The sequence below is a fragment of the Anastrepha obliqua genome, chromosome 1 (assembly GCF_027943255.1).
Source record: "Anastrepha obliqua isolate idAnaObli1 chromosome 1, idAnaObli1_1.0, whole genome shotgun sequence".
NCBI lineage: Eukaryota > Metazoa > Arthropoda > Insecta > Diptera > Tephritidae > Anastrepha > Anastrepha obliqua.
In genome coordinates, this window is record NC_072892.1 from 32090453 (window position 1) to 32117107 (window position 26655).

General features: G+C 37.6%; 1 protein-coding gene across 9 annotated transcripts in view; it reads left to right on the forward strand.

Annotated features, from left to right (window-relative positions):
• LOC129236041 (probable multidrug resistance-associated protein lethal(2)03659) overlaps positions 1–26655 on the forward strand; it is a 73689-nt gene that overhangs the window by 24460 nt on the left and 22574 nt on the right. For all 9 annotated transcript variants that reach the window (XM_054870224.1, XM_054870227.1, XM_054870221.1 and 6 more), the window contains 2 exons: positions 19410–19497; positions 26089–26174. In XM_054870224.1, coding sequence (XP_054726199.1) covers positions 19421–19497; positions 26089–26174 — 163 coding nt within the window. In that variant the 5' untranslated portion in view covers positions 19410–19420. The remainder of the gene's footprint in view (positions 1–19409; positions 19498–26088; positions 26175–26655) is intronic.

The following is a 26655-nucleotide window of genomic DNA, read 5'->3' on the forward strand; positions in this document are numbered from 1 at the left end:
GCACGATTCATACTGATCGCTAAGGGTGCACCTCATTCGGGACCACGCACAGTCAGTATTACTACTAAACTGGACTTGCGAAACAGTACACCTACGTACTAAACCCTAACTCCGACTTCTGTAGCTTTAGTTTGCCCTGCGGTACCGCCGTTTAAGCATTGCATCGCAGGGCCAAGCTAGCCATTATGGCTCTTCATTTGTAATTCTCTCTCCGTCTACTCTTCATTACTTCTTTGTCTTCGTTCCTTACTGCGTTCCCATTCCTTTTTCCGCAGTTCCTGTAACGCTTTCGCGGACCATTCTTTCATCTTGGCCCACACCAATTTCGACTGCAGCATGTGATCTACAACGTTGCCGGGGGTTATTTTTTCTTTTATGATTTCTTCGATGCACACTCTTTCAGATGCTTATCTCGGACAGGAGAAGAACACATGTTCCACGTTCTCACTACCGTTGCCGCAGAGCGAGCAGTCAACTGCGTCCTCGTGGCCGAGTCTTTGGAGATACTCTCTATAGCATCCATGCCCCGTCAGGAACTGTGTGAGGTAGTAATCTGTGTCACCATGTCCTCTTTCAACCCAAGCCTGTACGCTTCTGATAAGCTTATGCGTCCATCTTCCTTTTGTCGCTAGGTCCCAGCGATTTTGCCACTCAGTTATGCTCCCCAGTCTTTCTTCTTTACGCTCTTCCGCCGTTAATCTCCTGTTTAGGCTTTTGGTTTTGTCGTACACTCTACCCAGTTCAGAGGCCATTATATCTGGTGGCATGATACCTGATATGAAACATACTGCTTCAAACGACACTGTCCTGAAGGCACAGGCAACTCTGAGGGAGTATGAGTATGAGTGTATGCATGTGTGTGTATGTGTATGTTTGTGTGTATATATGCGTCAATAAATGAGCTTGCAAATCAGTCAGCGATTTTGTATTCGCTTGAATTTTACTTTTCCTCTGAATCTTTTGTTTTTATATTTTGTAATTTTTTTCTTTTCGTTTTGATGCATTCGATTTCCTGGATGATGCAAGCAAAAAACTGAGAATAGTTTGGTCTAAACTTCAACAGTATTTTATTTATTTTGTTACTTGTACAATTTTCCAGACCCCATTCAATTGCTGGCACATTTTTGTGGTAGTGTGTCTGTGCGCCCTTTGTATATTTCTGTTATTTAATTCTCTAATTGAATTCCCATTATTTACTTTCGGTTTTCGATCAATGATAGGCGCGTCGAGTGATCTTTACTTTAGCAATTCACATTACTTATTTTACGATTTTAATTTGGTCGACAAATATTGATGAAATTGCGCAAATCCAAAACAAAAAATACATATATACATAGATAAGTTTATGTATGCATGTACGAAGAACTTTTGCTGACTTTCGCGTGTAGTATCCCAGTTGTAAAATCTGCGCGCTCTTAACTAATGAATCACCGTTTATTTTGAATTGGTTGCCAAATTTTTGTACTGCAGCGTGGTTTGAGAATTGTCATGGAGGCTTAGTTATTCAGAATTACGCAACAAGCGACAAAATTTTGCAGAAATATTTGAAAAACATCATTGCAGACTGATTGAAAAGTTATGAAATTAGGTTTTTTATTCACTGTAAATATTTTCCCACAACTTTAATATATTTAATTCAATGGTTTCATAAAAAAAAAATAATTGGGGTGTACACTTCTGTTAGGTGTTTGGCCTCCAATTTGTGGCGTGCGTATTTTTGTTTTTCCACAAATGACTGGAATTACAGTTTTAAGCCGACTCCGAATGGCAGATATATTTTATGAGAAGCTTTTTCATGGCAGAAATAGTGGTCGCCCGTCAGCAGGTTTGCCATTGCCTGCCTGCATTTTTAGCTTTTTCTCAAAAAAGAGACCAAAAATTTTTACTACGTGGTTCATTTTCAAAGCTTGTGTGACAACTTCAAATTGCTTGTAAACAAAGAATGAATTGACAGATCGAAATAATCCACTATTAGAGTCAAATGAACAATGAACTAAATATTAAAATGGCGTATGCATTTTTATTTGCATAAACATTTCTGCGAGACAATGTTTGAGTGATGCCGTATGGTAAAAACTATTTTTTGGAGTGAGGAAGCACATTTTCGTTAAATTGGAAGTGTAAATAAGCAAAATTTCCGTTATTTATTTAATTATTCTGAAATCAATAAACAATTATTTTTACTGGAATTCAATAGAATTCGAGATCTCATTGAGTTCATGAAGCGAGCGAGCAATAGGAGCATTGCAGGCATAATTTGTTCTCAACCTATTCAAACGAAACGGATATTTATTAAGCAAAGACCTGGTAGAGACCGGGTAAGTTAATCATTTCTAGAAGAGAAACAGTCAATTTCCCCCCTGATGATATTAAACAAAAAAGGCAGCGATTAAATCGATCTTCTACTTTCTAGCTGTTTAAGATTATTTAGAAGTAAGCGGGATTTATATGACGAGATAGGATCAGAGAAATTCAGTGAAGAGAAAGCATACTTAAGAAAAACTTTTTGAGCTCGCTCAATTCTGTCGATAGAGAATTGTTGACCTAAAGTACAGCACCGGCTATTAAAATAGAGATCATCAGCCACCAACGACAGTTCCAAAGTGACGGTTTGGTTTGCATTGTCAAGCAGTGGAATAATTAGACAATTTTTTTTTTTTTTTGGAAATCAGCGAGGGCAAGTAATTTCTGTGAACGGTGTCTCTTATAGGCGCATACTGAACGATTATTTTCTGCCAATAATAAGAGAACGCCCTTCCTTCCAGCAAAATGGTGCCACGTCGCACACGGCCAGAGATACCATGCCGATACAGCGTGATTTCTTCTCTAACGAACTGATAAGTCTGACACCCAGGTCACTCGAACTTACTCCTATGGACTTTACTTCAAAAGTGAAGTCTATGAACGCGGTGTGCAATGAAATGAAATTGCCGATGAATTGGCCAACAGCGGCCAGCGATCAGCGGTTACCCACAGGGACCAGAGCCATTAATCGGAATCAGTTCTACAGGAATTATGAATTGGTTGAGCGATTATGTGTGCAATTTACATAAAGAGCGATGGTCTGGTCTGGAACGCTGCAGAAATGCAAAGTGTTTTGTGGCAAGGCCGATTAGAAAACTGTCAAATTTTCTTCAAAACTTGGAAGAAAAGACATTCGGTTGATGATGGGTATTATTATAAGGCACAACCCATGGGATTAGCATATGGCCACCATTGGAATTATTGAGCACCCGCGCATTGAGCATTTTTTCTACTGCCTTTGCTAGAGCAAGCCTACGAATTTTCGGTTCTGATGTCATGAGAATAAATAAAATTCGTTCTTTCCAACTGGATGATAAAGGGTGTTTTTTTAGAGGTTAGGTTTTCAAGTTGGCACTACTTTTTTCGTAGATGGTCTTTTTGACAGCTGTCACTTGATTTATGCTCAATTTGGTTTGCCATTTCATAATGAATAGACTTACACCTGAACAACGTTTGCAAATCGTGCAAATTTATTACGAAAATAATGGTTCGGTTCGCGCGACGCATCGAAGAAAATTTTGTTCAGCGATGAAGCTCACTTTTGGTTGAATGGGTATGTCAATAAGCAAAATTGTCGCATTTGGAGTGAACATAATCCACAAGCCATTGCTGAGACGCCGTTACATCCTCAAAAAGTCACTGTTTGATGTGCTCTATGGGCAGAGGGAATCATTGGTCCATATTTCTTTAAAAATGAAGCCGGCCATAATGTTACAGTCAATGGAGAGCGCTATAGAGCCATGATTAATGACTTTTTCGTGCCTGAATTGGACGATGTTGATGTGGACGAACTTTGGTTCCAACAAGATGGCGCTACATGCCATACAGCCAACGCAACCATCGATTTATTGAAGGAAACTTTTGGTGAGCGCATTATCTCGCGCCGTGGACCTGTGGCGTGGCCTCCAAGATCGTGCGATATAACACCGCTGGACTATTTCTTGTGGGGCTATGAGAAGTCGCTTGTCTACGCAGATAAGCCCGAGACGATTGACGTTTTGGAAGAGAATATTCGGCGCGTTATTGCTGACATACGGCCCCAATTGCTGCAAAAAGTGGTCGAAAATTGGACCTCCCGGCTGGAATTTATTCGAGCCAGCCGCGGCTTCCACTTGCCCGAAATCATTTTTAAAACATAATGGCAAACCCTTATCTTTATAATAAAGCTAAATTCTTGGCCATAACATTAAAATATATACGTTTTATTTCATCTTGAAAACCTAACCTCTAAAAAAAACACCCTTTACTTTCAGATTTGTTAAAGAATCTGGAAAACGCTCACAGGGGTAGTTATCGCTGTCTCTTTTGTATCCTATTTCCTTCTCTCTGTCACTACTCTCCTTTTCATCTTGACTATCAAAACTTTAACTTTTCAGAGCTTCGAATGCAATGGGCTTTTTAGCCTGAGCGTTTTAGGAGTTACTCTCAGTGCTTCTTGGCTCGCTTTTATCAAATTTCAACTTCAAGGCCTATAAAACATCTCTGTGATCTCATGTGCCGACCAAGCATTAAATAAAACTATCCTTCACCAGATTAATGGCATCCCGACATCAGTTTTCAAAGAGTGGTACGGAGTGCGGAGGCCAGAAGATATAGAGGAACTCATTTTTAAAAAATAAAATCCGCACTTTTCTTCTTTGTAATAGTGATAGAAATAAATTTGTATCATTAATAATTTTGTTTAATTTTTTAATACCGCCTCCGGACACCCTGCACCATTAGTTGTATACTAAATAGTTCTCAGTAGCCCAAAAACTCCAATCCGATTAGTGTCAAAAATCATAACTTTCGGTTGAGTAAATTTTTTTAATAATTAATAAATAATAGTCCAGAAATAATAAATGACAATCACTCACAAAAAAAAAAAAATTAAAAAATTAAAAATAATAATAATGTTTTGAAGTTTCTTAAGTTGTTTTAAGATTTATTTTGCGGAATGCGTCGATTTTACATTTATATACCTGCAGGCACACAATAATTTTTATTAACTGATAATTCTGATTTCAATTGAGTATATAAGTATGTAATTTGTATTATGTATGCATATGTATATGTATTTACGATTAAATTTTAATATACCTCAATAAACACCCAGTAGTGGTGCCACATGCAATCTAAATGAGTTTTAATCAATGGGCACTTGAACATTCTTAAGTAATTGAATTGTCAATAATTATAAGTTTATAGGCACTCATAAGTGCAATATACGAGTACGAAGCATTTTTTTATTTGTTTAATATACGAAGGATTTATTAATTGAAATGGCATTTGGTTAGAGTATTTATTATATCTGAAATAGTCGTTTCCTATCACCCGTTTGCCGGAAAATTGTTATACTTCAAACAATTTTTTTTTTTTCAGGTGAGTATGCGGAAACGACCGTCAGGTCTACTTTGACAATGCTGTGCTGTATCAGAATAGTGTTTATTAACAGTGGTTGTTTTACCACTTCTCTGTTCGTTAAAGGGCTCCGTCCGCAGTTGCTAAGCGAATAAATAGTACTTGAAAGCAAGAAAAGTTTAGCGAACTTCATAGAAGTTTGCTTTTACTCGCTTAGCTCACCAGCCGACATGTAGAGCAAGTGCTTCCAAGTATAAGTTGAGATATTTTTGTGCTTATATTTGCATACTTTCAGGCGAGTTGCTTTGTAAAGCTTTGGAGTTACATAACAGTTTTTCAAAAATAAAAATAAAAATTAAATGTCAAAAAAGATGATTTTTTGGGTAATTTTTGCGAAGTTTTAAAAGCAAGTTAATTAAAAATAATTAAGCGTATGGGGCTACTACAACGACAGGGTTGCCAATATTCGACGGACCCATCTGGCAACCCTGTATCTTTTGACAGAGACGTCAGATCGCTTAATGACATACCGCGTTGGAAGCGTCAGTCCAAGCAGATTTTTACCATGGAACAGTACACGCCACGCGAGCGCTCCCAAATTGTTGAAATTTACATTCAACAAAAGAAGTCAATTGTGGAAACTCAACGTGCGTATAAAAAATTAAATAATATGAAAAGTGCGCCTTCTAAGAACACCATTAAACGTTTGTACGAAAGGTTTTCGACTGGTGATGCTCTTTCTAATCCAAAGAGGCCAAATCAAAACCGACCAAGGCGTCGCCAAGGACATTGCAAAATCGCCGTTCTCAGCAGATGGGCATTGCTTGGACCACTTTGCAACGAATTATCCGCATTGATTTGCATTTATTCCCGTATAAGATTCAATTGACGCAAAGATTGTTGCCTGCGGACAAGCCTCGTCGATTGGAATGGGCCCAAAGAGTCATCGAAATCCGTCGGGTCCATCGAATATGGGCAACCCTGTATTCGGTTTGAGAAAAAAAGGACGTTGACATCATTTCGAAAGCTCCTTATTTATATGTGACCTGTTCCCACAGCTCAAGCTACTATTTAGATGATTAAAGTAATAACGGAAAATTTGCAGAATGAATTTTGAATAAGTGTATAAATTAATATGTAGATTATTTTGTAGGTAATTAAGTAAACAAAAAATTTATAATAATTCGCGCTATTTGTGGCTTGCGACCTGCCGTTGTTTCACAAATGAAGGGACCTGCAGTTTTTAGACGACTTCGAATGACAGATATGTTTTATGAGAAGCTTTTTCATGCCACAAATACTCTCGGTGGCTTGCCATTGTCTGCCGAGAGGGGCGACTCTTTCTCTCATTTTGGTGTTTCATGCACTGAGATTGGAACCTACCTACTTCCAAATGGTACCAATCATTCGGTACCGACCCAATAAATGATTGCACCCGTTCTAGTTTAAAACGGCGGGTACTTCTTGAACAAAGAATATTGCACGAGAAAATTTACGTCTTCGATTTATCGCAATGGCTAAAAAATGCATTAAATGCTGATGAGTAATGTGAAGTTTGATAGAAGACTGAAGGCTGTGCGTACTAAAGTACTGTTAATCAGTTTATTTTAGAAGATTTTGTTCAGGAAGAAATCTGAGTGTATCTTGTGTGGTAAAAAAAGGAATTTAAAATTTGAATATTTTTCTAAATTCTCATTGCAAAATATTGAAAATTAACCGAGTGACTCTGAAACTTCAGAAGCGCCTAGAAAAAAAGTTGTTTTGCTTTGTAAATCATAACTCGCAACAGAATATCAGAGAGGAAAATATCAAAATGCCTTTGTGAAGGGACAAGGAGATATTTCTCAAAGTATCTCTGATAGAATTTTCTTTTCGATTGTTACATTTTTTCTAGCACATGAAAGTTAAAAACCGATTTCGCTTAAAAAATCGGCTGATTTGTTATTGTAAAATTAATAATTATTAAAAAAAAAAAATTATATAATAATGGCTGTTGTTGTTGTTGTAACAGCATAAACATTCTCCATATATGTACAGGAAATGCTGCTGGAGTGACAGTCCTTGGCCGGTTACAAATCCCGGTCGTTTCGATAACGTAGAACCGACTGCCGTGGGAACGCAGGATCCGCTCCTAGGGGTCGGTGTATTATGTAAAGAAGTACTGAGCAAAATTTGAGTTATGAGTTATGACTGCGCATACATGGATTTCAAAAATAACAAGTTTCAGGAAAACGCTTTAACGGCCGGTAGCAAAGGAAGTTCAAATGCTCATCACTTCGTCAATCTTGCTCCAATCGATTTGAAATTTTGGCAAAATATTTCTGAGAAATTATGCATTCATTTAAAAGAAATTACAAAAAAAAAAAAATATAAAAAAATTAAGAAAAAAAAAATAAAAATAAAAAAAAAATAAAAATAAAAAAAAAATATAAAAAAATAAAAAAAAGTAAAAATAAGGAAAAAAAATAATAATAATAATTTCAAATACCTTACCCCTTCGTTAACTGAAGTTTCTAGTTAATAGAACTTGCAAGCCATACTTTATTTGCACATCATTGTGAAAATAATGTACTAGTAAGTCACGCTTTAGCGATAGGCGATGAAAAGCTTCCGCATACTGGCACGTTGAATATATAAAAAAATTAACTTATGTTAAAAGTAAGCAAGTAGTAAATATGTGATACACATAGGCAAGCGAGTCTCCGAGTTAATCGGGCATCAACGCTACTCGAAAGGCCTGGGCTTACATAAGTAGGAAGTCATCCCAGCCAAACGGGCATTAGTTACTTTAACGACCCAGATTTCTATAAGTCCAGCAGCATTTACCAAAAAGGTATGGAGAATGTTTTAACCTATTACAATAACAACAACAAGTTTATACAGTTTAGTGCAAGAAGAGCCGAAGTTTGTCTGATTGAAGATTTTGATTTGTTGATTTCAAAAAATCAATAAAATGGAGCAAAACAAAAATTCCCGGAATATATTCAGAAAATTCAAAATACAAGAGTATTAATCAAAAGTGAAATTATCGCCTTCGAAGCATTCCCCATCAACTGTAACGCACTTATATCAGCGTTTAATCCGGCTCTTTAAACATTTCTGAAACTCTATTTTCGTTATAGCCATCAGAGCCTCTTCGATTTCTCCATTACTTCCCTTCGGCTGTTGAAACGCGCTCTTCGTAGTGGTTTATTGACTCAATCATACAGAAAACAAAGCACGCAGGGTGCCCTATCAGCTGAATTCGGTTACTACTTGATAGTATTCGTATATCAGACGAATTCGATAGTTGTTGGATGGGATTCGTTTCGTTCTTGGTAAAAAGTTCACAAATAACGATGGCACTGTGCCATGGTGCGTTATCAGAGTGCAAAATGTACTATTTTTTCCATAAATCCTTTCTTTTTTTGGCGAATTACTTCACGTAAACTTCTCATAACGCCCATATAATAGTCATTAACTGTCTGACCTTCTAATCCATAAAAACCATGAACATCTCTTTCTTTGTTGACTGAAAACGACTTTATTTTGGTCTTGTTTCATTCCGAGTTCTTCACTCACTCGTCAGATGTCTGGATTCCGTGTTGTAATCATAAACCCGCGTCTCGTCTTCAGTAAAGATGCGTTTGATGAATGTTGGGTCGGGTTCATCCTTGGAAATCATGTCTTTGGTGATAGCAACGCGAGCGCTTTTTGCATGAAATTCAAGATCTTTGGGCCCAACTTTCCAGGAACACGTCGCAAACCCAAATCCTTGGACAACAATGTCCGGAAGGGATCCCTTAGCAATGTTGGTCCTGTGCTTCTGCCTGCTCTTTGATTGTTAATTTGCGGTTGTTGATTAAGTTTTCTTTCAATTTATTGATATTTTCATCAGTTTTGAACATCGAAGGCCCGCCACCAAGCTCGTCATCCTCGATGGACTCACGTTCTCGTCTGAAGCGTTCATGGGGCTCGTAAATTGCTGTTTTCCGTGTTTTCAACAATATTTCCCGGTCAATCGTCTGGAAGGCTCTTTTGAGGTCTATAAACACCGAGCTCACTTTGACAAATTGTGTTTATAAAAGACAATCTGGGGTCTTATTGAATCATTCTGTACCAAATGGCCCTTGTTTTTATATAAGAGTTGGGAATGTTTTCTGTAAAGTACTCTATCAAACAAGAATACCCCAAATTTATTGACTTCCCGACTTCAGAGGGCTACGAATGCCCCAAGTAGTTCTCATTCTGCCATTTAAAACTCTCTACGCAGTGCTGGCATTCCAACTGTTTGTAAAATTTTGCCTGCATATGCACATTTTCACAGTCCTCATCAATTGTTTGGCGTAAATAAGCATTTGCAACGCATTCCAATCAGCAGAAAGGTGAAAACTGACACTTCTATTGTCTGATGTTTGCCGACTTGTCAGCTCCACGCATTCCGAGTTAATGTCGCTCGCGATCAGCCCAACGCATTCAAAAATCAACCAGTTTGTCTGTTAATTCCACTACCGTCAATGAAAGTATATGTTGCTGGTCCATCGTTCGATTAAAAGATTCACATTCTTGGAACCTCTTACAAACCTATTTAATATACTTCATAAATTTCAAAAGAGTGATTGACTTGAAATGTTTATTTGAATTAAAATATTTGTGTTAAATAATGCTTTAAAACAATGGTAACTTTGTATTGTGGTTAGGTTTATAATAAATTTATACATTGCACGGCAAGAAAAACAATGTGGCGCAAAATTAATCATCCAATTGCGTTTTTGCATAACTGAAATTTTATTTGTACTAAATTTAAAAAAAATTGTGGATGATGGAAATCTTTATTTTAACAACCTTTACGCGCTCTATGGCTTGTCTGTTTGTTTAATGCAGCTGTCTAATCCACAAGTGCCAAAGATGATTAACGTATGTATAACGCTATTTGCAAAAATTATAAATCTTCCGATAGGGTGATTGCACCACCAATAAATATCAAAAAGTTCCCGAAACAACCGTCAGGTGACACTGACTCAACTGTTCGGTTTTTTTTTTTTTGTTTTTGTTAGGTTACCAATCTGTGATTAACATTCCTACATTTTATCACCATTGCTTGTCATTTGTAAAAGTTACGCCGTCTTGAATAAATCAATCTCTGTGCGCGTATTCTCGACTTTTTATAGTTTTAAAATAGATTTGAATTTAAAACAACAGCGAGTTGGTATTAAGGGGTCAGTCTACTTTGGAGACTCGAAAAAAAGGCTATATTCGTGATTTTTTTTTTGAGAAAACTATAAATGATAGTAATATAAAATTTGTTTGATTTATTAAATAAAGTCTTAAAATTCAGAAATAAATTTTTTTTTATTCAATTTTATAGTATTTTTAGTAAAAAAATAGCAGTGAAGCGTAACGTCTCAAACATGGGTTGGTGAGGCAGCTCCATCAGAACTCAAGAACGGCTTGTCTGAAACAAAAAAATCAAAATGTTTCAGATTCAGTAAGATACTGGCTACAAAATGACCCTCGGATATTAGGTTTTAATGAAGACAAAAAAAATGGCTGATAAAAATGGAAAATTTTTGATAGAACGGTTTTTTTTTTCGCATATTTAAAAAAAATATATAGTAAAAATTTAAAATTTCAAAACCCCCGAGCGTCAATTTGGTGCAAATTATGTCTAGAATAGGTGATCCAAATTTTATGAAAATCGGTTGATTAGTTTTTGAGATACAGTGGAGCTAGATTTTGAAAACGTTGTTTTGAGAAAAACGCGTTTAAAGTTTTTAATGTGCGCTATACGCGCAGGTAGACGAAATGATGTTCAGGTAAAAAAAAAATAGTTAGAGTGCTCGGATTTTCTTAAAATTTTTACACAATATTTCTGGATATATATACTTTCAAATTATGCAAAAAAAAAAAATTGAAAAATTTTAAAGTGACAAAGTAGACTAACCCCTTAAGGGGGTATGGTATTTTTTTTTTTCATTTTTTTTTTTTTTTTTAATTTATTCTATAACATCTTAAGATTATTGTGTGAAAGTTTGAAGTGCATTAGAATAAAATTGTCAAAGACACAAAGGATTAAGTATCTACCTCTCCAACCGGATTTCACAATCTTCACAAATCTTTAAACGCGTTTTTCTCACACTTTCCTTTTTTACGGTCGGTGTCCACTGTAGATTCATATCTACTGCACCGATTCTTTTCAAATTTGGTTTTTTTGTTTCTTTATTTTATTCACGAGGTAATGACGTCGAGTTTTTTTTTTTTAATTTTGTCATATTTTAAAACAACAAAGTTTTCAAGTTTTTTTTATGAAAAATCGGTGTTTTGACTTCAAAGCGCTTTAAAAAATTAAAAAAAAAAAAAAACATTCGACGTTGTTACCTGCGAAACTTTATTAGCTGATGAAATCAATTTGGTTTTTTGATTTTAGTTGATCCAGTAATGAGTTCTGAGGGACACCGCAATAAAACTTTTTTATGAGACGTCCGCGAAGATTCGCTGCCACCAACTCATTTCTTCATAAAAATCAATGAAAATTTCACACAATATTCTTTAAATATGACTTTATAATGAAGTAATTTTAAAATTTTGAATAAATCAACTGTGTCGACAAAAAAAATTTCGAAAAATATGCTTGTTTTACACCGAATTAACCATACTACCCCCTTAAATTTCGGGTTAAAAATGGATTCATTGGTGCGAAAATCTTAGAAATATTGGGAAACTGTTTCGGCGATGATTCGAAAACACTGAAATCTATTGGCGTTGAGATCGTTGAACTTGAGTGGTTTCGTAGTTTCTTGTTAGATCGGAATCAGATTTTAGAGATTTGAATTTATTGAAAGTTTGCACTTCATCTCTCTACTCATCACAGTACCTCATCCAGACCCAGTTGTTTAAGATAGAGCTGAGTTGGACTGACTTTCTTCCAGCTGTAAATGGTCGGAGATGTCTCAACCTTCTCTGTGCTATAGCACTACATTCAAGGAGAAGGTGCATTGGTGTCACCTGAGATTGGTCACAGAAACGACAAGAGTCAGTGGACCATATCCCGATCATGTGCAGATCGCTTATAGATTCATCTATGTCAAAAAAGGTAGTAGTCGAAGTTGGTTTACCACTGGGGTCGGTCCAAGCTCCCTTATCCTTCAATATTTATCTTAATGTTATAAATATTAAGCACTAAAACATTGTAAGATAAAACTATTTGTTGACGATACAAAGATGCAAGAACACCTTGACTGTTTATGGAATTGGTTGTGTGTAAATAAACTAAAGCTAAATATGACAAAAACAAAGTGTCCGATCCTTTCTAGAGCCACCTCTGGGAACCATAACTTACAAATTAAAAATGAAAAAGTCGAAGAAGTAAAAGTCATTAAATATCTAGAAATTTATATCGATAATAAGTTAAAATTTAAGGAGCTCGTTGCATGTACCCTTAATATACCCAGCAAATATTTTATCACGCTATGAAGTTCGTGTTTAACAAGGATGATCGATTACCAGGCTTGACCACCCGAAGCAAAATTGAGAGAGTAACTTCGGCTGCCACTCACCGGGTACTCGGCAGCAGAATTCGGCTCGCTCATTTTACGCACATTCACAAACTCGTCCAATCAGTTGTTGTTCAGAGGGCAGCGAAGAAACATTAGGGCAGGTTTCGTTAATTTTTTTTTCATATATCACCGACATAATCTCAAATTTTTCGTAAACATGACCTCATTTACGTCAGCCAATCAGCTGATTGCTTCTAAATCGCTGAGAGCCGGTTAACGGTCTGATGTTGGCCACACCTCTGCAGGTTACCGGATTATCTGTGCGATAACCTAAGATACGAAAACCACTCATATTTAATCAGGGAAAGTAATAGTTTTAGACTTCAGCTGTTTAGAACAGAAGCTGATAAGAGAAATATATTCTATAAAGGATTAAAATGTTTAATGACCAAGGTTTTAACCAATTCAAATAAAAATAGTGTTCTAGATATAAAGGAATTCAATGACAATTCGGCTAGCCCTTTCCAGCCGAATGTTCAGTGTTGCTTTATAATTCATTTTATCAGACCGCCTGTACATCAAACGACTGTGCTGCATCGTCGCCATGCCCTTTGAGTCCTTGCCATTAATAGTCGTACTTGAAAAGAGATACAATGTGGTGCTGCCAGAGGCTCAATTTTGATCAAACTATGAAAATGAGCTCACGCAGCATTTTTGCGAATGGCTCCAGGACCGAGCACGGTTCCGGCTCTAATGTCTACATGGAATCCAGCGGGACAAATCTACACTTTGCTGTTGGAATGCACCCATCTGTGTTTTAAGCGGAGGTGTATGCTGTTCAAGAAGCGATGAACTTTGTTGTGGAAAACAGATGGAGAGGCAGATTGCAGCGACAGCAAAGCTGCTCTCATGGCCTTAGACAGCCCCCCAACCACTTCAAGGGTAGTTGAGTACTGTAAATCTAGGTTGAACTATGTCAGTGGACATAATGTCCTGACGCTAACATGGGTCCTGAGACACGTGGTTCTCGCGGTTAACGAGATCTCAGGCTCTTTAACTAGGATGGGCTCTGAGGCCCACTTCCTTGGCACGGAGCCTGTTCTGCCACTCCCTTCTGCAGCCATTAACGCCATGGTCGGAAAACGGATAACTCTAACTCACAAATGAGTCTGGCAGGCTAAGAGAGGCTGCAGATGGGCAAAACGGATGTTACCTGTCATGTCCGACCGACTGTCGCGGTCCTCCTGTCATTAAAAAGAAGGACTGATGACGCGCCACTTTCTAGGGGCGAAGAGCATGGAAAAGGTAAGTATCTCAGGCAGAGCAGTCTGCCCAGCATGGGGAGAGGAGGATGAAATGGCGGGCCACTTTCTGTGTGCCTGATCGGTCTCCGATCGAATCAGGCTTGACGTCTTTGGCACTGATGTGTTAAGAAGCGACCACCTTGGCTCCTTGATTTAAAGAAAATTAGAAAGCGAACCCGAGTACAGTGCAATAGATTTAATTGTGTCTGAGTGCTGTACTTGCTAGCCTGTCCCGACAAAAAAAAAAACATATGTTGCTATTTTGTATAGAAGACAAAGGCGTGAGATTTCAGTGATAAAACATTGTGAAAAATCAACGATATTTTTTAGCCACTTGAAACTTGCACTAAAATTCAATGGCCTATGAAACTGCAAACTTTTGATGAAATTGGGAAAAATTTGGTACAATACTTGAGACAATACAAGCTGAAGTCCAAAATAAACAAGGCTGACGTTAGAAAAATGTTTTTGGTGGCGCCATCTTTTTAATGAGTTAGTGCGTTGGAAGTTACATCCCTAGCTGACTTCCAGTGAAAGCTTGGTGACATTCGGCTCAATGGAAGCGAAGTTATTGCGTATAAAGTGTCAGTATGTTTGTATCATCGGTACAAAAATGAGTTTCGAACAAAGAGCTAATATCGAATTTTGTTTTAAAATCGGTAAAACGTTTACCGAGGCATTTGAAACGACGAAAAAAGTTCATGGCTTTGATTTTCTATCTCGTGCCAGAGTTCATGAGTGGCTTACACGCTTCAGAGATGGTTGTGAGGACATAAATGACAATGAACTTACTGGCCGCCCAAAATCAGTAATCACCGAAAACTCCATCGAAATGTTTATAAATTTATTGAAAATGAACCGAAATCATCGTTGAAATTCATGGAATCGGAGTTGAATATCTCCAAAACAACGATTTATCGCATTTAACTGATCATTTGGGCTTACGAAAGGTCTGTGCACGTTTCATTCCGCACAAGTTAACTGAGGACCAAAAATTGCTCAGAATTCAACATTCGAAAGACCTCATTAAAGATGCCGAGAAAAGACAAGAACTTCCTTTACAAAATGGTAACTGGTGTTGAAACGTGGTGTTCCCAACATGAAGCTGAAACTAAGCGTCAAAATGCCGAATGGAAGGCCCCAGACGAGCCACCACCCAAAAAATCGCGTTTGGAGAAGTCAAAAGTCAAGTCGATGCTCATTTGTTTTTACGATTCCAAGGAAATTGTCCACAAGGAGTTCGTGTCAACGGGCCAAATCGTCAATGCAATTTTCTGTATTGACGTTTTGAAGCGTTTGTTGCATCACATTCGTCGTATTCGCCGTGAATACCGAGAAGCAGGAAGCTGGCGCTTATTGCATGATAATTCACCACCTCATAGATCCACTCTTGTGACTGATTTTTCGACTAGAAATCGCATTTTAACCATCAACCATTCACCGTATTTGCCTGGTGTGGCTCCCTGTCACTTCTACCTATTCGGAAAATTGCATTTGACCATGAGAGGAAAACGTTTTGCGTCCGTAGAGACCATCCAAAAGGACATTCCGATCAATGACCCGAAACACTCTTTCGAAAAGCTTTTAGATCGCGCAAAACAATATATCGAGGCCAGAGGGGACTATTTAGAATAAATGAACTCGAGGTTATCAGAACAAAGCTCCTGTGGTTTCTATTTTAGCTCAGTCTTGTTTATTTTCGACTTCATAGTTATTTTTATAGTATTTAGTATATTTTTATAAAAAAAAAAATTATGTGTTTATGAAAGTTTATATGGAATACATTGTAGGGGTATGAATTAATAGTGGGTATTATGCAATATCAGTTTTTTTAAGTTTTATCGCAGTTTTATCAAAGGGTTTTGCCTGCGCATGCAATGCTGTTGATATCGACAATTGCAAAAGGCAAATATTATACATAGTTTGTTTTGTCAATAACAAACAGAAATGTCGCCACAAGCTATGATATTATAACAGTAAAGCGATTCATGAGTACATACAAAAATTTAATTATCATGCGATTTCTTATATACAGGGTGGTTCAAAATACATGTTAAAATAAATATAAATGAAATCAAATGAACTAGACTTAAATTTTGTTCATATATTTTATTAGAAAGAATTAACGATATTCAACGATATTAACGCTTGAATCGTCTTTGGATTCAGCTTCATTCAACTCGAGTCGTTTCGTCAATGTCTGACTAGCTAACATCTGTTAGTGCATTTTTAATCGAAAGTTTATCGAGAGATAAGCTATCGGTAAGTCGCTAACCAAAAGAAAAACTGGCAGCTGATAGCAGTAAAAATAATAATAAAAAAATTAAAAATAAATAAAATTTTACTTTACTAAAGTTTTACTTTTAAAGTTTATTAAGACTGTTTTTTAATAATAGAGCATTTAGAACAGAATTTAACTTCTGCATTTACAAGAACTTTTTCTAATTATTATGCGAAATGATAAAATGTCCAATGCTAGTGTAAGACTTGATAGAGCTTTTGCTTGAACGGCCAGTAACACTACGAGGTCGTTTGAAAAGTTCATACGCTGCTTCAGGCGTTGAAATACGTTAACCTCTCATTTTAATTTTGTTGTTCGAGAACAAAAAGAAATCATTAGGTGCCAAATCAGGGATGTAAGGCCATTAAATCGACCTTTTAAGTACTCAAAAACTCTCTTGTGTAAGCCGATACGTGAGAGCTCGCATTGTCTTGACGACGGATGATTCGTGTTCGGCAATCGGCTTTCCTGAATTCTCCCAAAAACTTCTGGCAAAAAAATGGTCGTGTATAACTTAGAATTGACTGTTTTAAGATTCTCTAGTGGAAGAGTTGCGATGTGACCAGATTTTCCGAAAAAAACAGGCGACCATTTGCTTTGAAGTGTTTTTCTTAAGCTTGGATTAAGCTCCTACGTACGGTTTTTCTGCAGACGTATATGAAGTCTTACAAATCAAAAACTATTACTATAAATAAGTCTAGATTGCGAATTTTATTTACATTTTTTAATACAGTTTACTTGGCAGCAGTGATGATGCAGGTGGGTAGGTGAAATGGTTGAAGTGCCAGTCTGGCACTCCTTAAGTAGCCGTAGCGCTGTTTTGATACCATTATCAGGAATGATACAACAATCAGTACAATTAATTTTACAAAATAAACATAAACCAGTTTTCTCAGTAAGATTTGGTTTGAGTTAGATGAGCAACTCTTTCACAACATATTTCAAATTGTGCAAGGCGCGTTATCTTTGCCGTATTCACCGGCAGGTGTTGAATGTATATTTTTACTAAATAATCTTATCGTTTGCCGATTAGCACGAGAAAGAAACGACTAGCGCGCTTTGTTAAACTCGGCCAAAATCAGTTAAGCGATTATCGTGCCAATTAAGAAGAAGAGAGAATCTTATCAAAACAAAATGTAGATAAAATCGCGTACTTCTCGCTTAGAAACCAATGACCCAATTAAAAACAGCTTAACCCAGCAGTTTCCATTATCCAAAATTAATCATCGAATTTTGTTTTTGAATAATTTTTATACTAAAAAAAAAAAAAACTTGATTTTGAGTGAAAGAAATCTTTATTTTGACCTTTACGCGCTGCATTGCATGCCTGTTTGTTGCCGTTTGCAAAAATCATAGATCTTCCGATAAAGTAATTAATTTTGCGCCACCTTGTGTAATATTGGGTGCGATTTATGTTGCATATAGTCAAAAGTTCTTTTCTTTGTGTTTAGTACAATTTTGTTATATCACATAGCATCATGACGCCCTCTGCTCCAATAGGATTTAGGTAGGTAGGTAGGTAGGTAGGAGAAATGGTTAAATACCACTCTGCCCTTCCCAAGTAGCACTTAAGCGGCATCTTGATGTCATTATGAGACCTCCAACAGGCAGATATCTACAGCCAACCAGAGCTGTTGATATAATGGGGTCGATTGATGGGATTTAGGTTGGCAAACTGCCCCAGGCTGTAGAAGAAAGCAGCACCCGCTGACCTTACTGACCTAGCTTCCAAACCCGGACATTTACAGAGAGAGTGCACATTAGTCTTATTCTCCGAAAGGTCCCCACAGCCGCTGCAGTGAGGATTAAATGGTAAACCTAACTTTTTCACCTGTGTGCCGTTCGTCCAATGACCGGTTAACACAGCTACAAGTTTGGAAATTGAATAGCGTGGAGTACCCATAACTTTCTGCGTTCTCCGTCTTTTGTACTGGGGCCAAAAGGTTTTCAACAAAGCGCATGAAGAAATAGAGCTCCATCTTTTTCAATTCAAGTTGTGCAATTCCTATTTAACAACAGTCAGGGAGATGCCGATGACCGGATAGGAGATCTCTGAGCCCAATTCAGTCCTCTTCCTAGCAAGCTCACCTTTCATTTCCCTCTATGTTCCTATGCCCTGGCACCCAGTTCAGAGATATGCTGCACACTAAAGAGATTTGATCTGCTCCTTACAGGAGTTGACTAGTTTGAATCTGCACCATGACGGCGTCGTCAGAGCCTTGATCTAACAAGAGTTTATGGAAACAAATTGAAATTATAATAAATAATATAGCATCATTGCTTGGCAGTAGCCAATAGTAAAACTGAAATTTGTGATCAGCTAGTCATAGAACCTGAGGGATGCCTTCCTAGAACCTTTAGGAAGTTTCTCTTCCTTTTCAGAGAAAGTGACAGTTGATCGGTCTCACAATATTTCTTGCAAATGGCATGTTTGGGTTCAGCATAGCGAAAGCATTAATGTAATACAATTTCAAACTAATTATTCGCAAAAAATTAAAAATAATATGGCTTTCACCGCTTAAGCGCAGACGTTTCTTATTTCGTTCTCTAGAGGCCTGATACTCGCGCTGACTGAGAGTCAAGACTTTGAGCGGCGTTAATCAGTGTTAAAATTACAGATGTTTCAAAAAGATCACTGCACTTGGATCATCCTGTATGCCCATTCTAAAATATATGGAGTCAATGCATTTGTATGTGTCTGTGTGCCCGCTTGCAATTTTCGTCGACAATCTGTGGTCATTAAATAAGCTATCGCATTTTGTTGCAACTCGAAATTACAGTAGTTGCCTTTAAATAAACAGAAAATTGCTTTACAACATTTCTCATTATTGTGTATTCAGGCATTTCAGTAGATTTGTGCAATGCATTGTTTATAATTTTCGTTGATTCTCTATAGTCGACATTTATTTACCTGTTTTAGTAATGTTTTGCTTCTTTTTTATTTGGTATAATTACATTTGGTTTCCGTTTTTCTTCTCGTTGCAGTGTAAAACAAAATGCAGTCGGTTAAAACTAACGATTTGCCGGAGAATCCGCGTGAACGTGCCAATGTGATATCTGCGCTTTGCTTTTGGTAAGCCTTTTGACATACATACATACATATACACACTTATACATATGTATACTTAGTCCTGCCATAAGTTCTGTTACAAGTTAAGTTCGTTATATATGTGAAGTAATAATACTTTTTTTAATGAAGTTAGTTTTTTTAAATCACAAAAATATTAAAAAAAAATTATTCTCAGGCGAAATGGTCACTATTTGCTTTTACACAAGTTTTCAAACGATTAGGCCATTCAGTTATTGCAGCACCCGCGGTTTCCATAGACATTGACGTCGCTGCTCGAACCAAAATTGTTTGAGACTCTGCAAATTTCTGTGAGGTCTTCGACAGGCCATGTTCTTCAATTTTGACCAAAAACTGTAGCCCAATGGATTCAGCTCTGGACTTCCAGACGGCCAATCTTCGGAGGCTATGAACCCAGGCATATTGTTTTTCGCAACTGCTGGGTGGTTATTGCCTTACGAGCTGGAGCGGAATCTTGCTGGAAACTCCAACGCTCCCCATTGAGGAGAGTACTGCTCAACTGCTTCACCACGCCTTCTAAGACATCCTCCTGGTACACTTTTGCCCCAGTCTTAACCCTTTTTTCGCAGAAATTAAGAGATGTAACGCCTTTACAAGACACTCCCCACCAAACCATTACGGAGATTGGATGGTGGCCACGCTGAACCCTTGGAACAACATTTTTTGCGTCTTTAGAAGTTTTAGCATAGATTTTGTCGTTTTGCTTGTCAACAACTTCTTCAACAGTGGAGGTTTTCTCATCTGTGAAAAGAATATTTTCACGGCCGTTGAACGCGTGCCACCTGCTTGCATCTGTGGAGCCTAATTTTCTCCGAAAGCGTTGTCAAAAGATGACCAGTTGAGCGGCCGAAGTATTTCAGTCTTGATATGGATCTGGTTGATACATTCATTTCCCTGGGCATAATTTTCTGCTTTCTAAAGGGATTTTTGCAAATTATTTCTGGAACGGCTTTTATGGCTGCACTGGTGCGAACCACGCGAAGGACGATCACTCCTTTTTATGTCTGTCACTTCAGACGTTTGGGAAAAATGATTGGTGGTGCGGTAAACAAACATTCTCGAAATATTAAGTTTTTTCAGTAATTCGTAAATCTCACTAGCACTTTTACCACACTTTTGTAATGCAATCACTGCAATGCGATTTTCCTTAGCTCCCCACACCATTGGTAATAAGCGAAATTTGGCACAAAACTGAGTATAACAAAAGCAAAAATAACGGATATTTTCTCTGCGAATTTGTTCTCGCCGTATGCATTGAAAAATTTGTCACAGAATTTATGGCAAGATTAAGTATAAATCTTTTGATAGGGTGATTAATATTGTGCCACCTTATAGTTCGTCTTTTCCTGCAGGGATATTATAGGCACATACGTGCACAACCTACCAATTTAACTTTTGTTGACAGCTGGCCTAAGCCCGCTATTCCGCCCTTATGATAAAACTGCACGCTACTATGCAATAAGTTCAGTTAATACGTGCAAATGACTTTAAAAATTATATTATATTATATATATTTGTACATATGCAAAGAACCGCGTATGTGCTTCACTTGCATTTGCATGCATTTTGGAAAATATAATTATCGAAAAATAATAAATAAAAATAGCTTTGATGGAAATAATGAAGTTCAAGGGGTACTTAGCTTTCAATGGTTTTTGATCGACATCGAAATTTCTTACAAAGTGCGAATATTACAATAATTAACAATAATGTTTGAATTTATATCTCCACTGAACAACAATTTAACAGCCGACGCAGAACTGAATGCGTGAATCATGAGTTTTAAATGGGCGTGAAGTGACTGGCGTTGTGCCTTATTGATAGTCATTACAAGAGCTGGACGAACGGGGGAAAACATACAGTTTTCTTAATTCTCAAATAATATTGGAAGAAATCAAGGGAGTGCAACTTCAGCTTACCTCGTTGATTTTTCAGAAATATACAGGGTGGCTGATGAATTTTGCTACATTAAGAAACTCAAATAACTTTTTTTTAGTGTATGGAATTCATTTATTTTTTTTTCAAGTTGAAGGTCATTAAATTTTATTAAATGTAGCTTAACTAGTTTTAAAAATAATTGCATTTAAATGCCCCCCCCATGCTCGTTGACACAAGTGCAGCATCTTAGTAAAAAGTTGTTCATTGCTGCTTTGAGAGTTGCGACAGGAATAGCCGCAATTGTTGCCCGAATGGATTGTTTTAGTTCATCCAAATTTGTTGGCTTTGTTTTATAAACTTCTTGTTTACATAAACCCCACAAGAAAAAGTCAGGTGCAGTAAGGTCAGGCGACCTGGGGGGCCAACGAAATTCGGAGTTTCTTGAAATCAGTTTATTGGGAAATTTTCGTCGCAACTCTGTCATAACAGTCTGGGCTATGTGAGACGTTGCCCCATCTTGTTGAAACCACACAGAGTTGAAAGGAATTCTCTTTCGGCGTAGTTCTGGATAGAAAAATTCTTTCAGCATTTTCAAATAACGGTCTCCAGTAACCGTAACGGTGTGACCATTTTCTTCAAAAAAATAAGGCCCGACAATACAGCGTGAAGAAACCGCACACTGTCACGCGAAGAGGATGCAATTCCGTCTCGTGGAGTATCTGTGGGTTAGAAGTACTCCATATTCGACAATTTTGTTTGTTCACATTGCCGTTTAAATCGAAATGGGCCTCATCAGACATGAAAAGGCAGTTTAACATGTTTTGGTCTTCTTCCACCATTTGCAGGATCTTCTGGCAAAATTCCAAGCGAATCGGCAAATCTGCTGCATTCAGTTTGTTAGCCATTTGAATTTTGTAGGGAAATAAGTCTAAATCTTTGTGCATTATTGTTTGCAAAGACTGTCGGCTGACACCAAGTTGAGCAGATAAGCTTCTTGTTGAAACCCTTGGATTGCTTTGTATAGCTGCAGTTACAGCAGCGATCGTTTCCTCCGTCCGAACTGGTGGGTTTCGATGATAAGGCCTTCTTGCGACTGTTCCTTGCTCACCAAAATTATTCACCAGTCTCATTATGGTCCATCTGCTCGGGGGATCGCCGCCAAACATCCGCCTGTACTCTCTCTGTACCAAAACTACGGACTCCAGTGCGTGATAGCGGCGGACTATCCAAATTCTTGTTTGCGTGCCCCAGTTATCCATTTTAATAAATTTAAAGATCAATCTGCAAATTAAAACAAAAATGGAACAGATAACTTAAAAAGAAAAAAAGTTATTCAATTTTTTTTTTGGTAGCGGCTTTCATCAGCCACCCTGTATTTTGAATACGAGTGAAATCAGAGATCGCAAAATGGATTTTTCGTAATGATATCAAATGAAGAAAGATTTCTCCAGCTATTAACCAAAAAAAAAACTTTTTGTCGGAACAAATGTAATACAATAAGATCCGTATCTGCGTCCAGGTTCCTCTCCTGTTGGGCATATGGAGACTCTACGCCTTCGATAATATCCATTTATTTCTCAGTGTTTTTGGAATAAATGGAGCATCGGAAATTTTGGGATAGTGTAAAATTTACAAGCTTTCGTCTTGTCATCTGTCTGATATTACAGGGTACAGCATAAGAAGTGTAACCAATTAAAAGGGCCATACATTCAGTTTGGAAAATTACTTTTATTCAATTCAAAGTAAAAAATGTGTGAAAATAATACAAAATTAAGAATAAATTTGCTTTTGCTCGATAAAATCACCTTTTGCCCTGACTATGACCTTGATACGGTCTAGAAACGAATCGCAAACTACCCGAATGTGACTTGCAGGTATTTTGGTCCACTCGCGGGCAATGGTATTTTTCAGCGCCTCGAGACTGGTTAATCTTTTAGTTCGGACCTTGCTCTTCAAAATGGCCCAAAGAGAATAATCCGCCGGATTCATGTCTGGTGAATTTGAGAGTCATTGTGCGGACGTTATCAATTTTGAAGCGTTGTTTTTTTAACCATTCTTGGTTCACTCGAGCTTTGTAAGACAGTGCGGAGTCTTGTTCAAACGTTTATGGTCTGCCACCGAAATGTTTGTCTGCCCACGGCTTCAAAGCAACCTTCAGAATACTTTCCCGATAATATTTCGCATTTACTTTGACGCCAGGTTCGACGAAAACGATTGGAAAGCGCCCATCTGCAGTTCCAGAGGCCCAAATCATTACCTTTGGCGGTTGATGCCTCCTGGCGGCCAATCGATGACTCGAATTCTCGTATGAACGATCGGCCAAATAAACCCTATCGTTTGGCAATTCGTAAAGCTCAATTTGAAAAATTTTCTCGCCAGAAAACACAATTTTCGAAAATTGACCGCTTTCGGCCAAGTGAAGCAACTCCTTCGCTCTCTCAAGTCTGACTTGTTGCTGTTTTGGTCTGACTTGTTGCGCCTTTTTGATCTTGTAAGGCTTGACTTTGAGATAATTTTTCAGTATGTGGCGGATGCTACGAGCAGATATTTCCAGTTTTTTTGTCATTTGATTGGCACTTCGTCGGGGATTTCGCTCAAGTCGTTTCTTCACTTTTTGAACCATTTCACGTGACGTTGCAGTCTTTTGATGACCACCTCCATGACGTTTCGCGGTGCTACCAGTATCATTGTAACGAGTAATGGTGCGATAAACAAAAACTTTATTTACTTTAAGGTGCTTGAGCTCACAAACAATAGCTGGTTTGTAATTTTCAGCCAAATATAATGCAATCACACTATTACGTTTGAGATCCATTACTGATTTTCTTGTTTCGCATTTACTCTCGGCAAAATGCGTCCACGCGCTTGTAAACAATACCCTGGAATGTAATTTAGCCAACTAGCATCAGCTGTGCGAGTGGTCTGAAGTTGGTTACACTTCAAGTGCCGGACCCTGTGTGCTTATCTGACGCGCCTGTTCGATCGTTTGTTTGCCTAAAGCAGTGCGTCTCCGGCCGTATGCTGCAGCTGTTGTTGCCGTTGAGCGTTCCTTTCCCAATCAATTTGTTGCAGTTTTCTCATGATTGAGATCTTACTGCGTCCCATTTGACGTTAAACGAACACATGTTCGATCTCTGTTGGCGGGTTTTCTAAGACTCTCGCGAGCAAAGCCCGATTACCGCTAAAGCGAATGCAGTTAAAGGCCACATTCTCTGCGCTCTCTATTGATTTGGGTGGCTGAGGGAGTACAGGCTGTTTGTAAGGTGAAAGTCATGTAGATATTCCAGAAAACAGACGTGACCGGTGATCGTTGGGTGAGGTAATAATGTTTCAGCAGCTTTCAAAGTTACTAATGACTTTCACCTGAAAAAATGTTCGGTAAAGCTTATTAATTTATCACGCATCGCTTCCCGCTTGCAAAACATATGCAAATGATTAAACAAATATTTTCGTAATTCCGGCTCTGTTGTAAATACGTAGATACGGATTATGGCCAAAAAATCATGTCAATAAGTAAGGTTGCAAATATTTGAGCACAAGTGTTTACTGTAAAGATTGACTATTGCATCGTCAAAGATTGACAGTTTGCGGCGGTTTTTGATTTGGCAACATCAACGGACGTTTTTTTTTTAAAATGAGGAAGAAGACGCCATTACCCTCAGAGATTGACTGTTTTGGGTGACATAGGAGATTCTTTTTTTTGAAATGAGGAAGAAGACACCATTACTCTCAGAGATTGACTTTGCTTGCGGACACGGCGACACCATCGGATCTTCTTTAAAAGGAAATGAGGAAGGAGATACCATTACCATCAATAATCTTCAGTATAGAACGTTGTTAACCGACTTTCTGTGGCCAGAGCTCGACAACATCTACTCGATCTGGGGTTCCAACAAGATGGCGCTACATGCCGTATAAGTGACGAAACACTCGACGTTGTAAAGCAGGAATTTGACGACTAGGACTTCTCATGACGATCATTCATTATCTGGGATGCGACAAGGGTCGTTCGATTATATTCTCTGGGACTATGTAAAGGCCTTAATCTACGCTAACAAGCCCACTACATTAAATGAGTCCGAAGAGGCATTCGGAACACTATTATTGGAATAACGATGCAAAACATTGAATTCAATCGAGTCTTCAAAAATGGACCGACTGCTTGAAAAACTATCAGCTGAGCTGAAATGGGCATTTGAATAATAAAGCCAGCATTAATTTCATATCTCACGCAGTTGTTGTTTTATTTAAGTTTCGTTTCCTATCGTTCTTATCTGGTTACCCTATACATATATACATATTCATACATATAATTAGCGCTCACACCCTTTTTCGGTATTTGGCCAATATTCTCTTCCTGGAAGGATCTGCAGTTTTAAGCCGCCTTCGAACGGCAAATGATTTTTTGGATGAGGAGTTTTTTCATAGCAAAATACCCTCGGAGGTTTGCATGGCGCCCCGCGAAGCGATGACCACTACTAAAAAAAAGAACTTTTTTTATCATTTGATGTTTCGTGCAATGAGTTTCGAACCTTTGCGCTTCCGAATGGTACTCACGTACTAATTATTCGGCCGTGGCGATGATCAGCTTATAGTACCTGTAAATATTTATATACATTCACCAACGTATTTTCATTGAAAAGTTTTATTATATTATATGAATTAAACTATTGTTAACAAATTTTTCTTCATCTGTAGGTATACGTTGCCAATATTTTTCAAAGGGCGTAAAAAAACCCTGGACACAAAAGATTTATACAAGGCGCTGACGGTGCACAAATCAGGTGAGTTGAAAAATAAAAATAATTAAGATACATTTTCAGAATATTGCGAATAGTATTAGTAAACGTAAGTAGATAAAAAATCTTAAATTTCCCATATTGCTATAAAAGTTAGTATCTGCAATGAAATTCTGATGGCTTTACCGGTTGACCTCCAAACTCATAGTACTACTTATAGTATGTTTGTATGTATTTGTGATAGTATATTTATGCATTTATACAAAAATGCTTCACTTAAAGACTTGCCTATTACAAAAGGCAGTCAATGTTGTGTGTGTCTGCGTAAGACTTAGACTAAGCAGAAACTTCGTTTTCTGTATTTTAAACAGCTGCTATGTAGTACTTACATATTTATATCTATGAAGTGGAGAGTAATACTTATAGTTCCCCAAGTGTACTTACAATAGTACTCGAAGCCTTCTTAGCACAGCAATCAAGTGTACTGGATATCTTCCAATAAATGATAAGTAAAATAAATTAACCT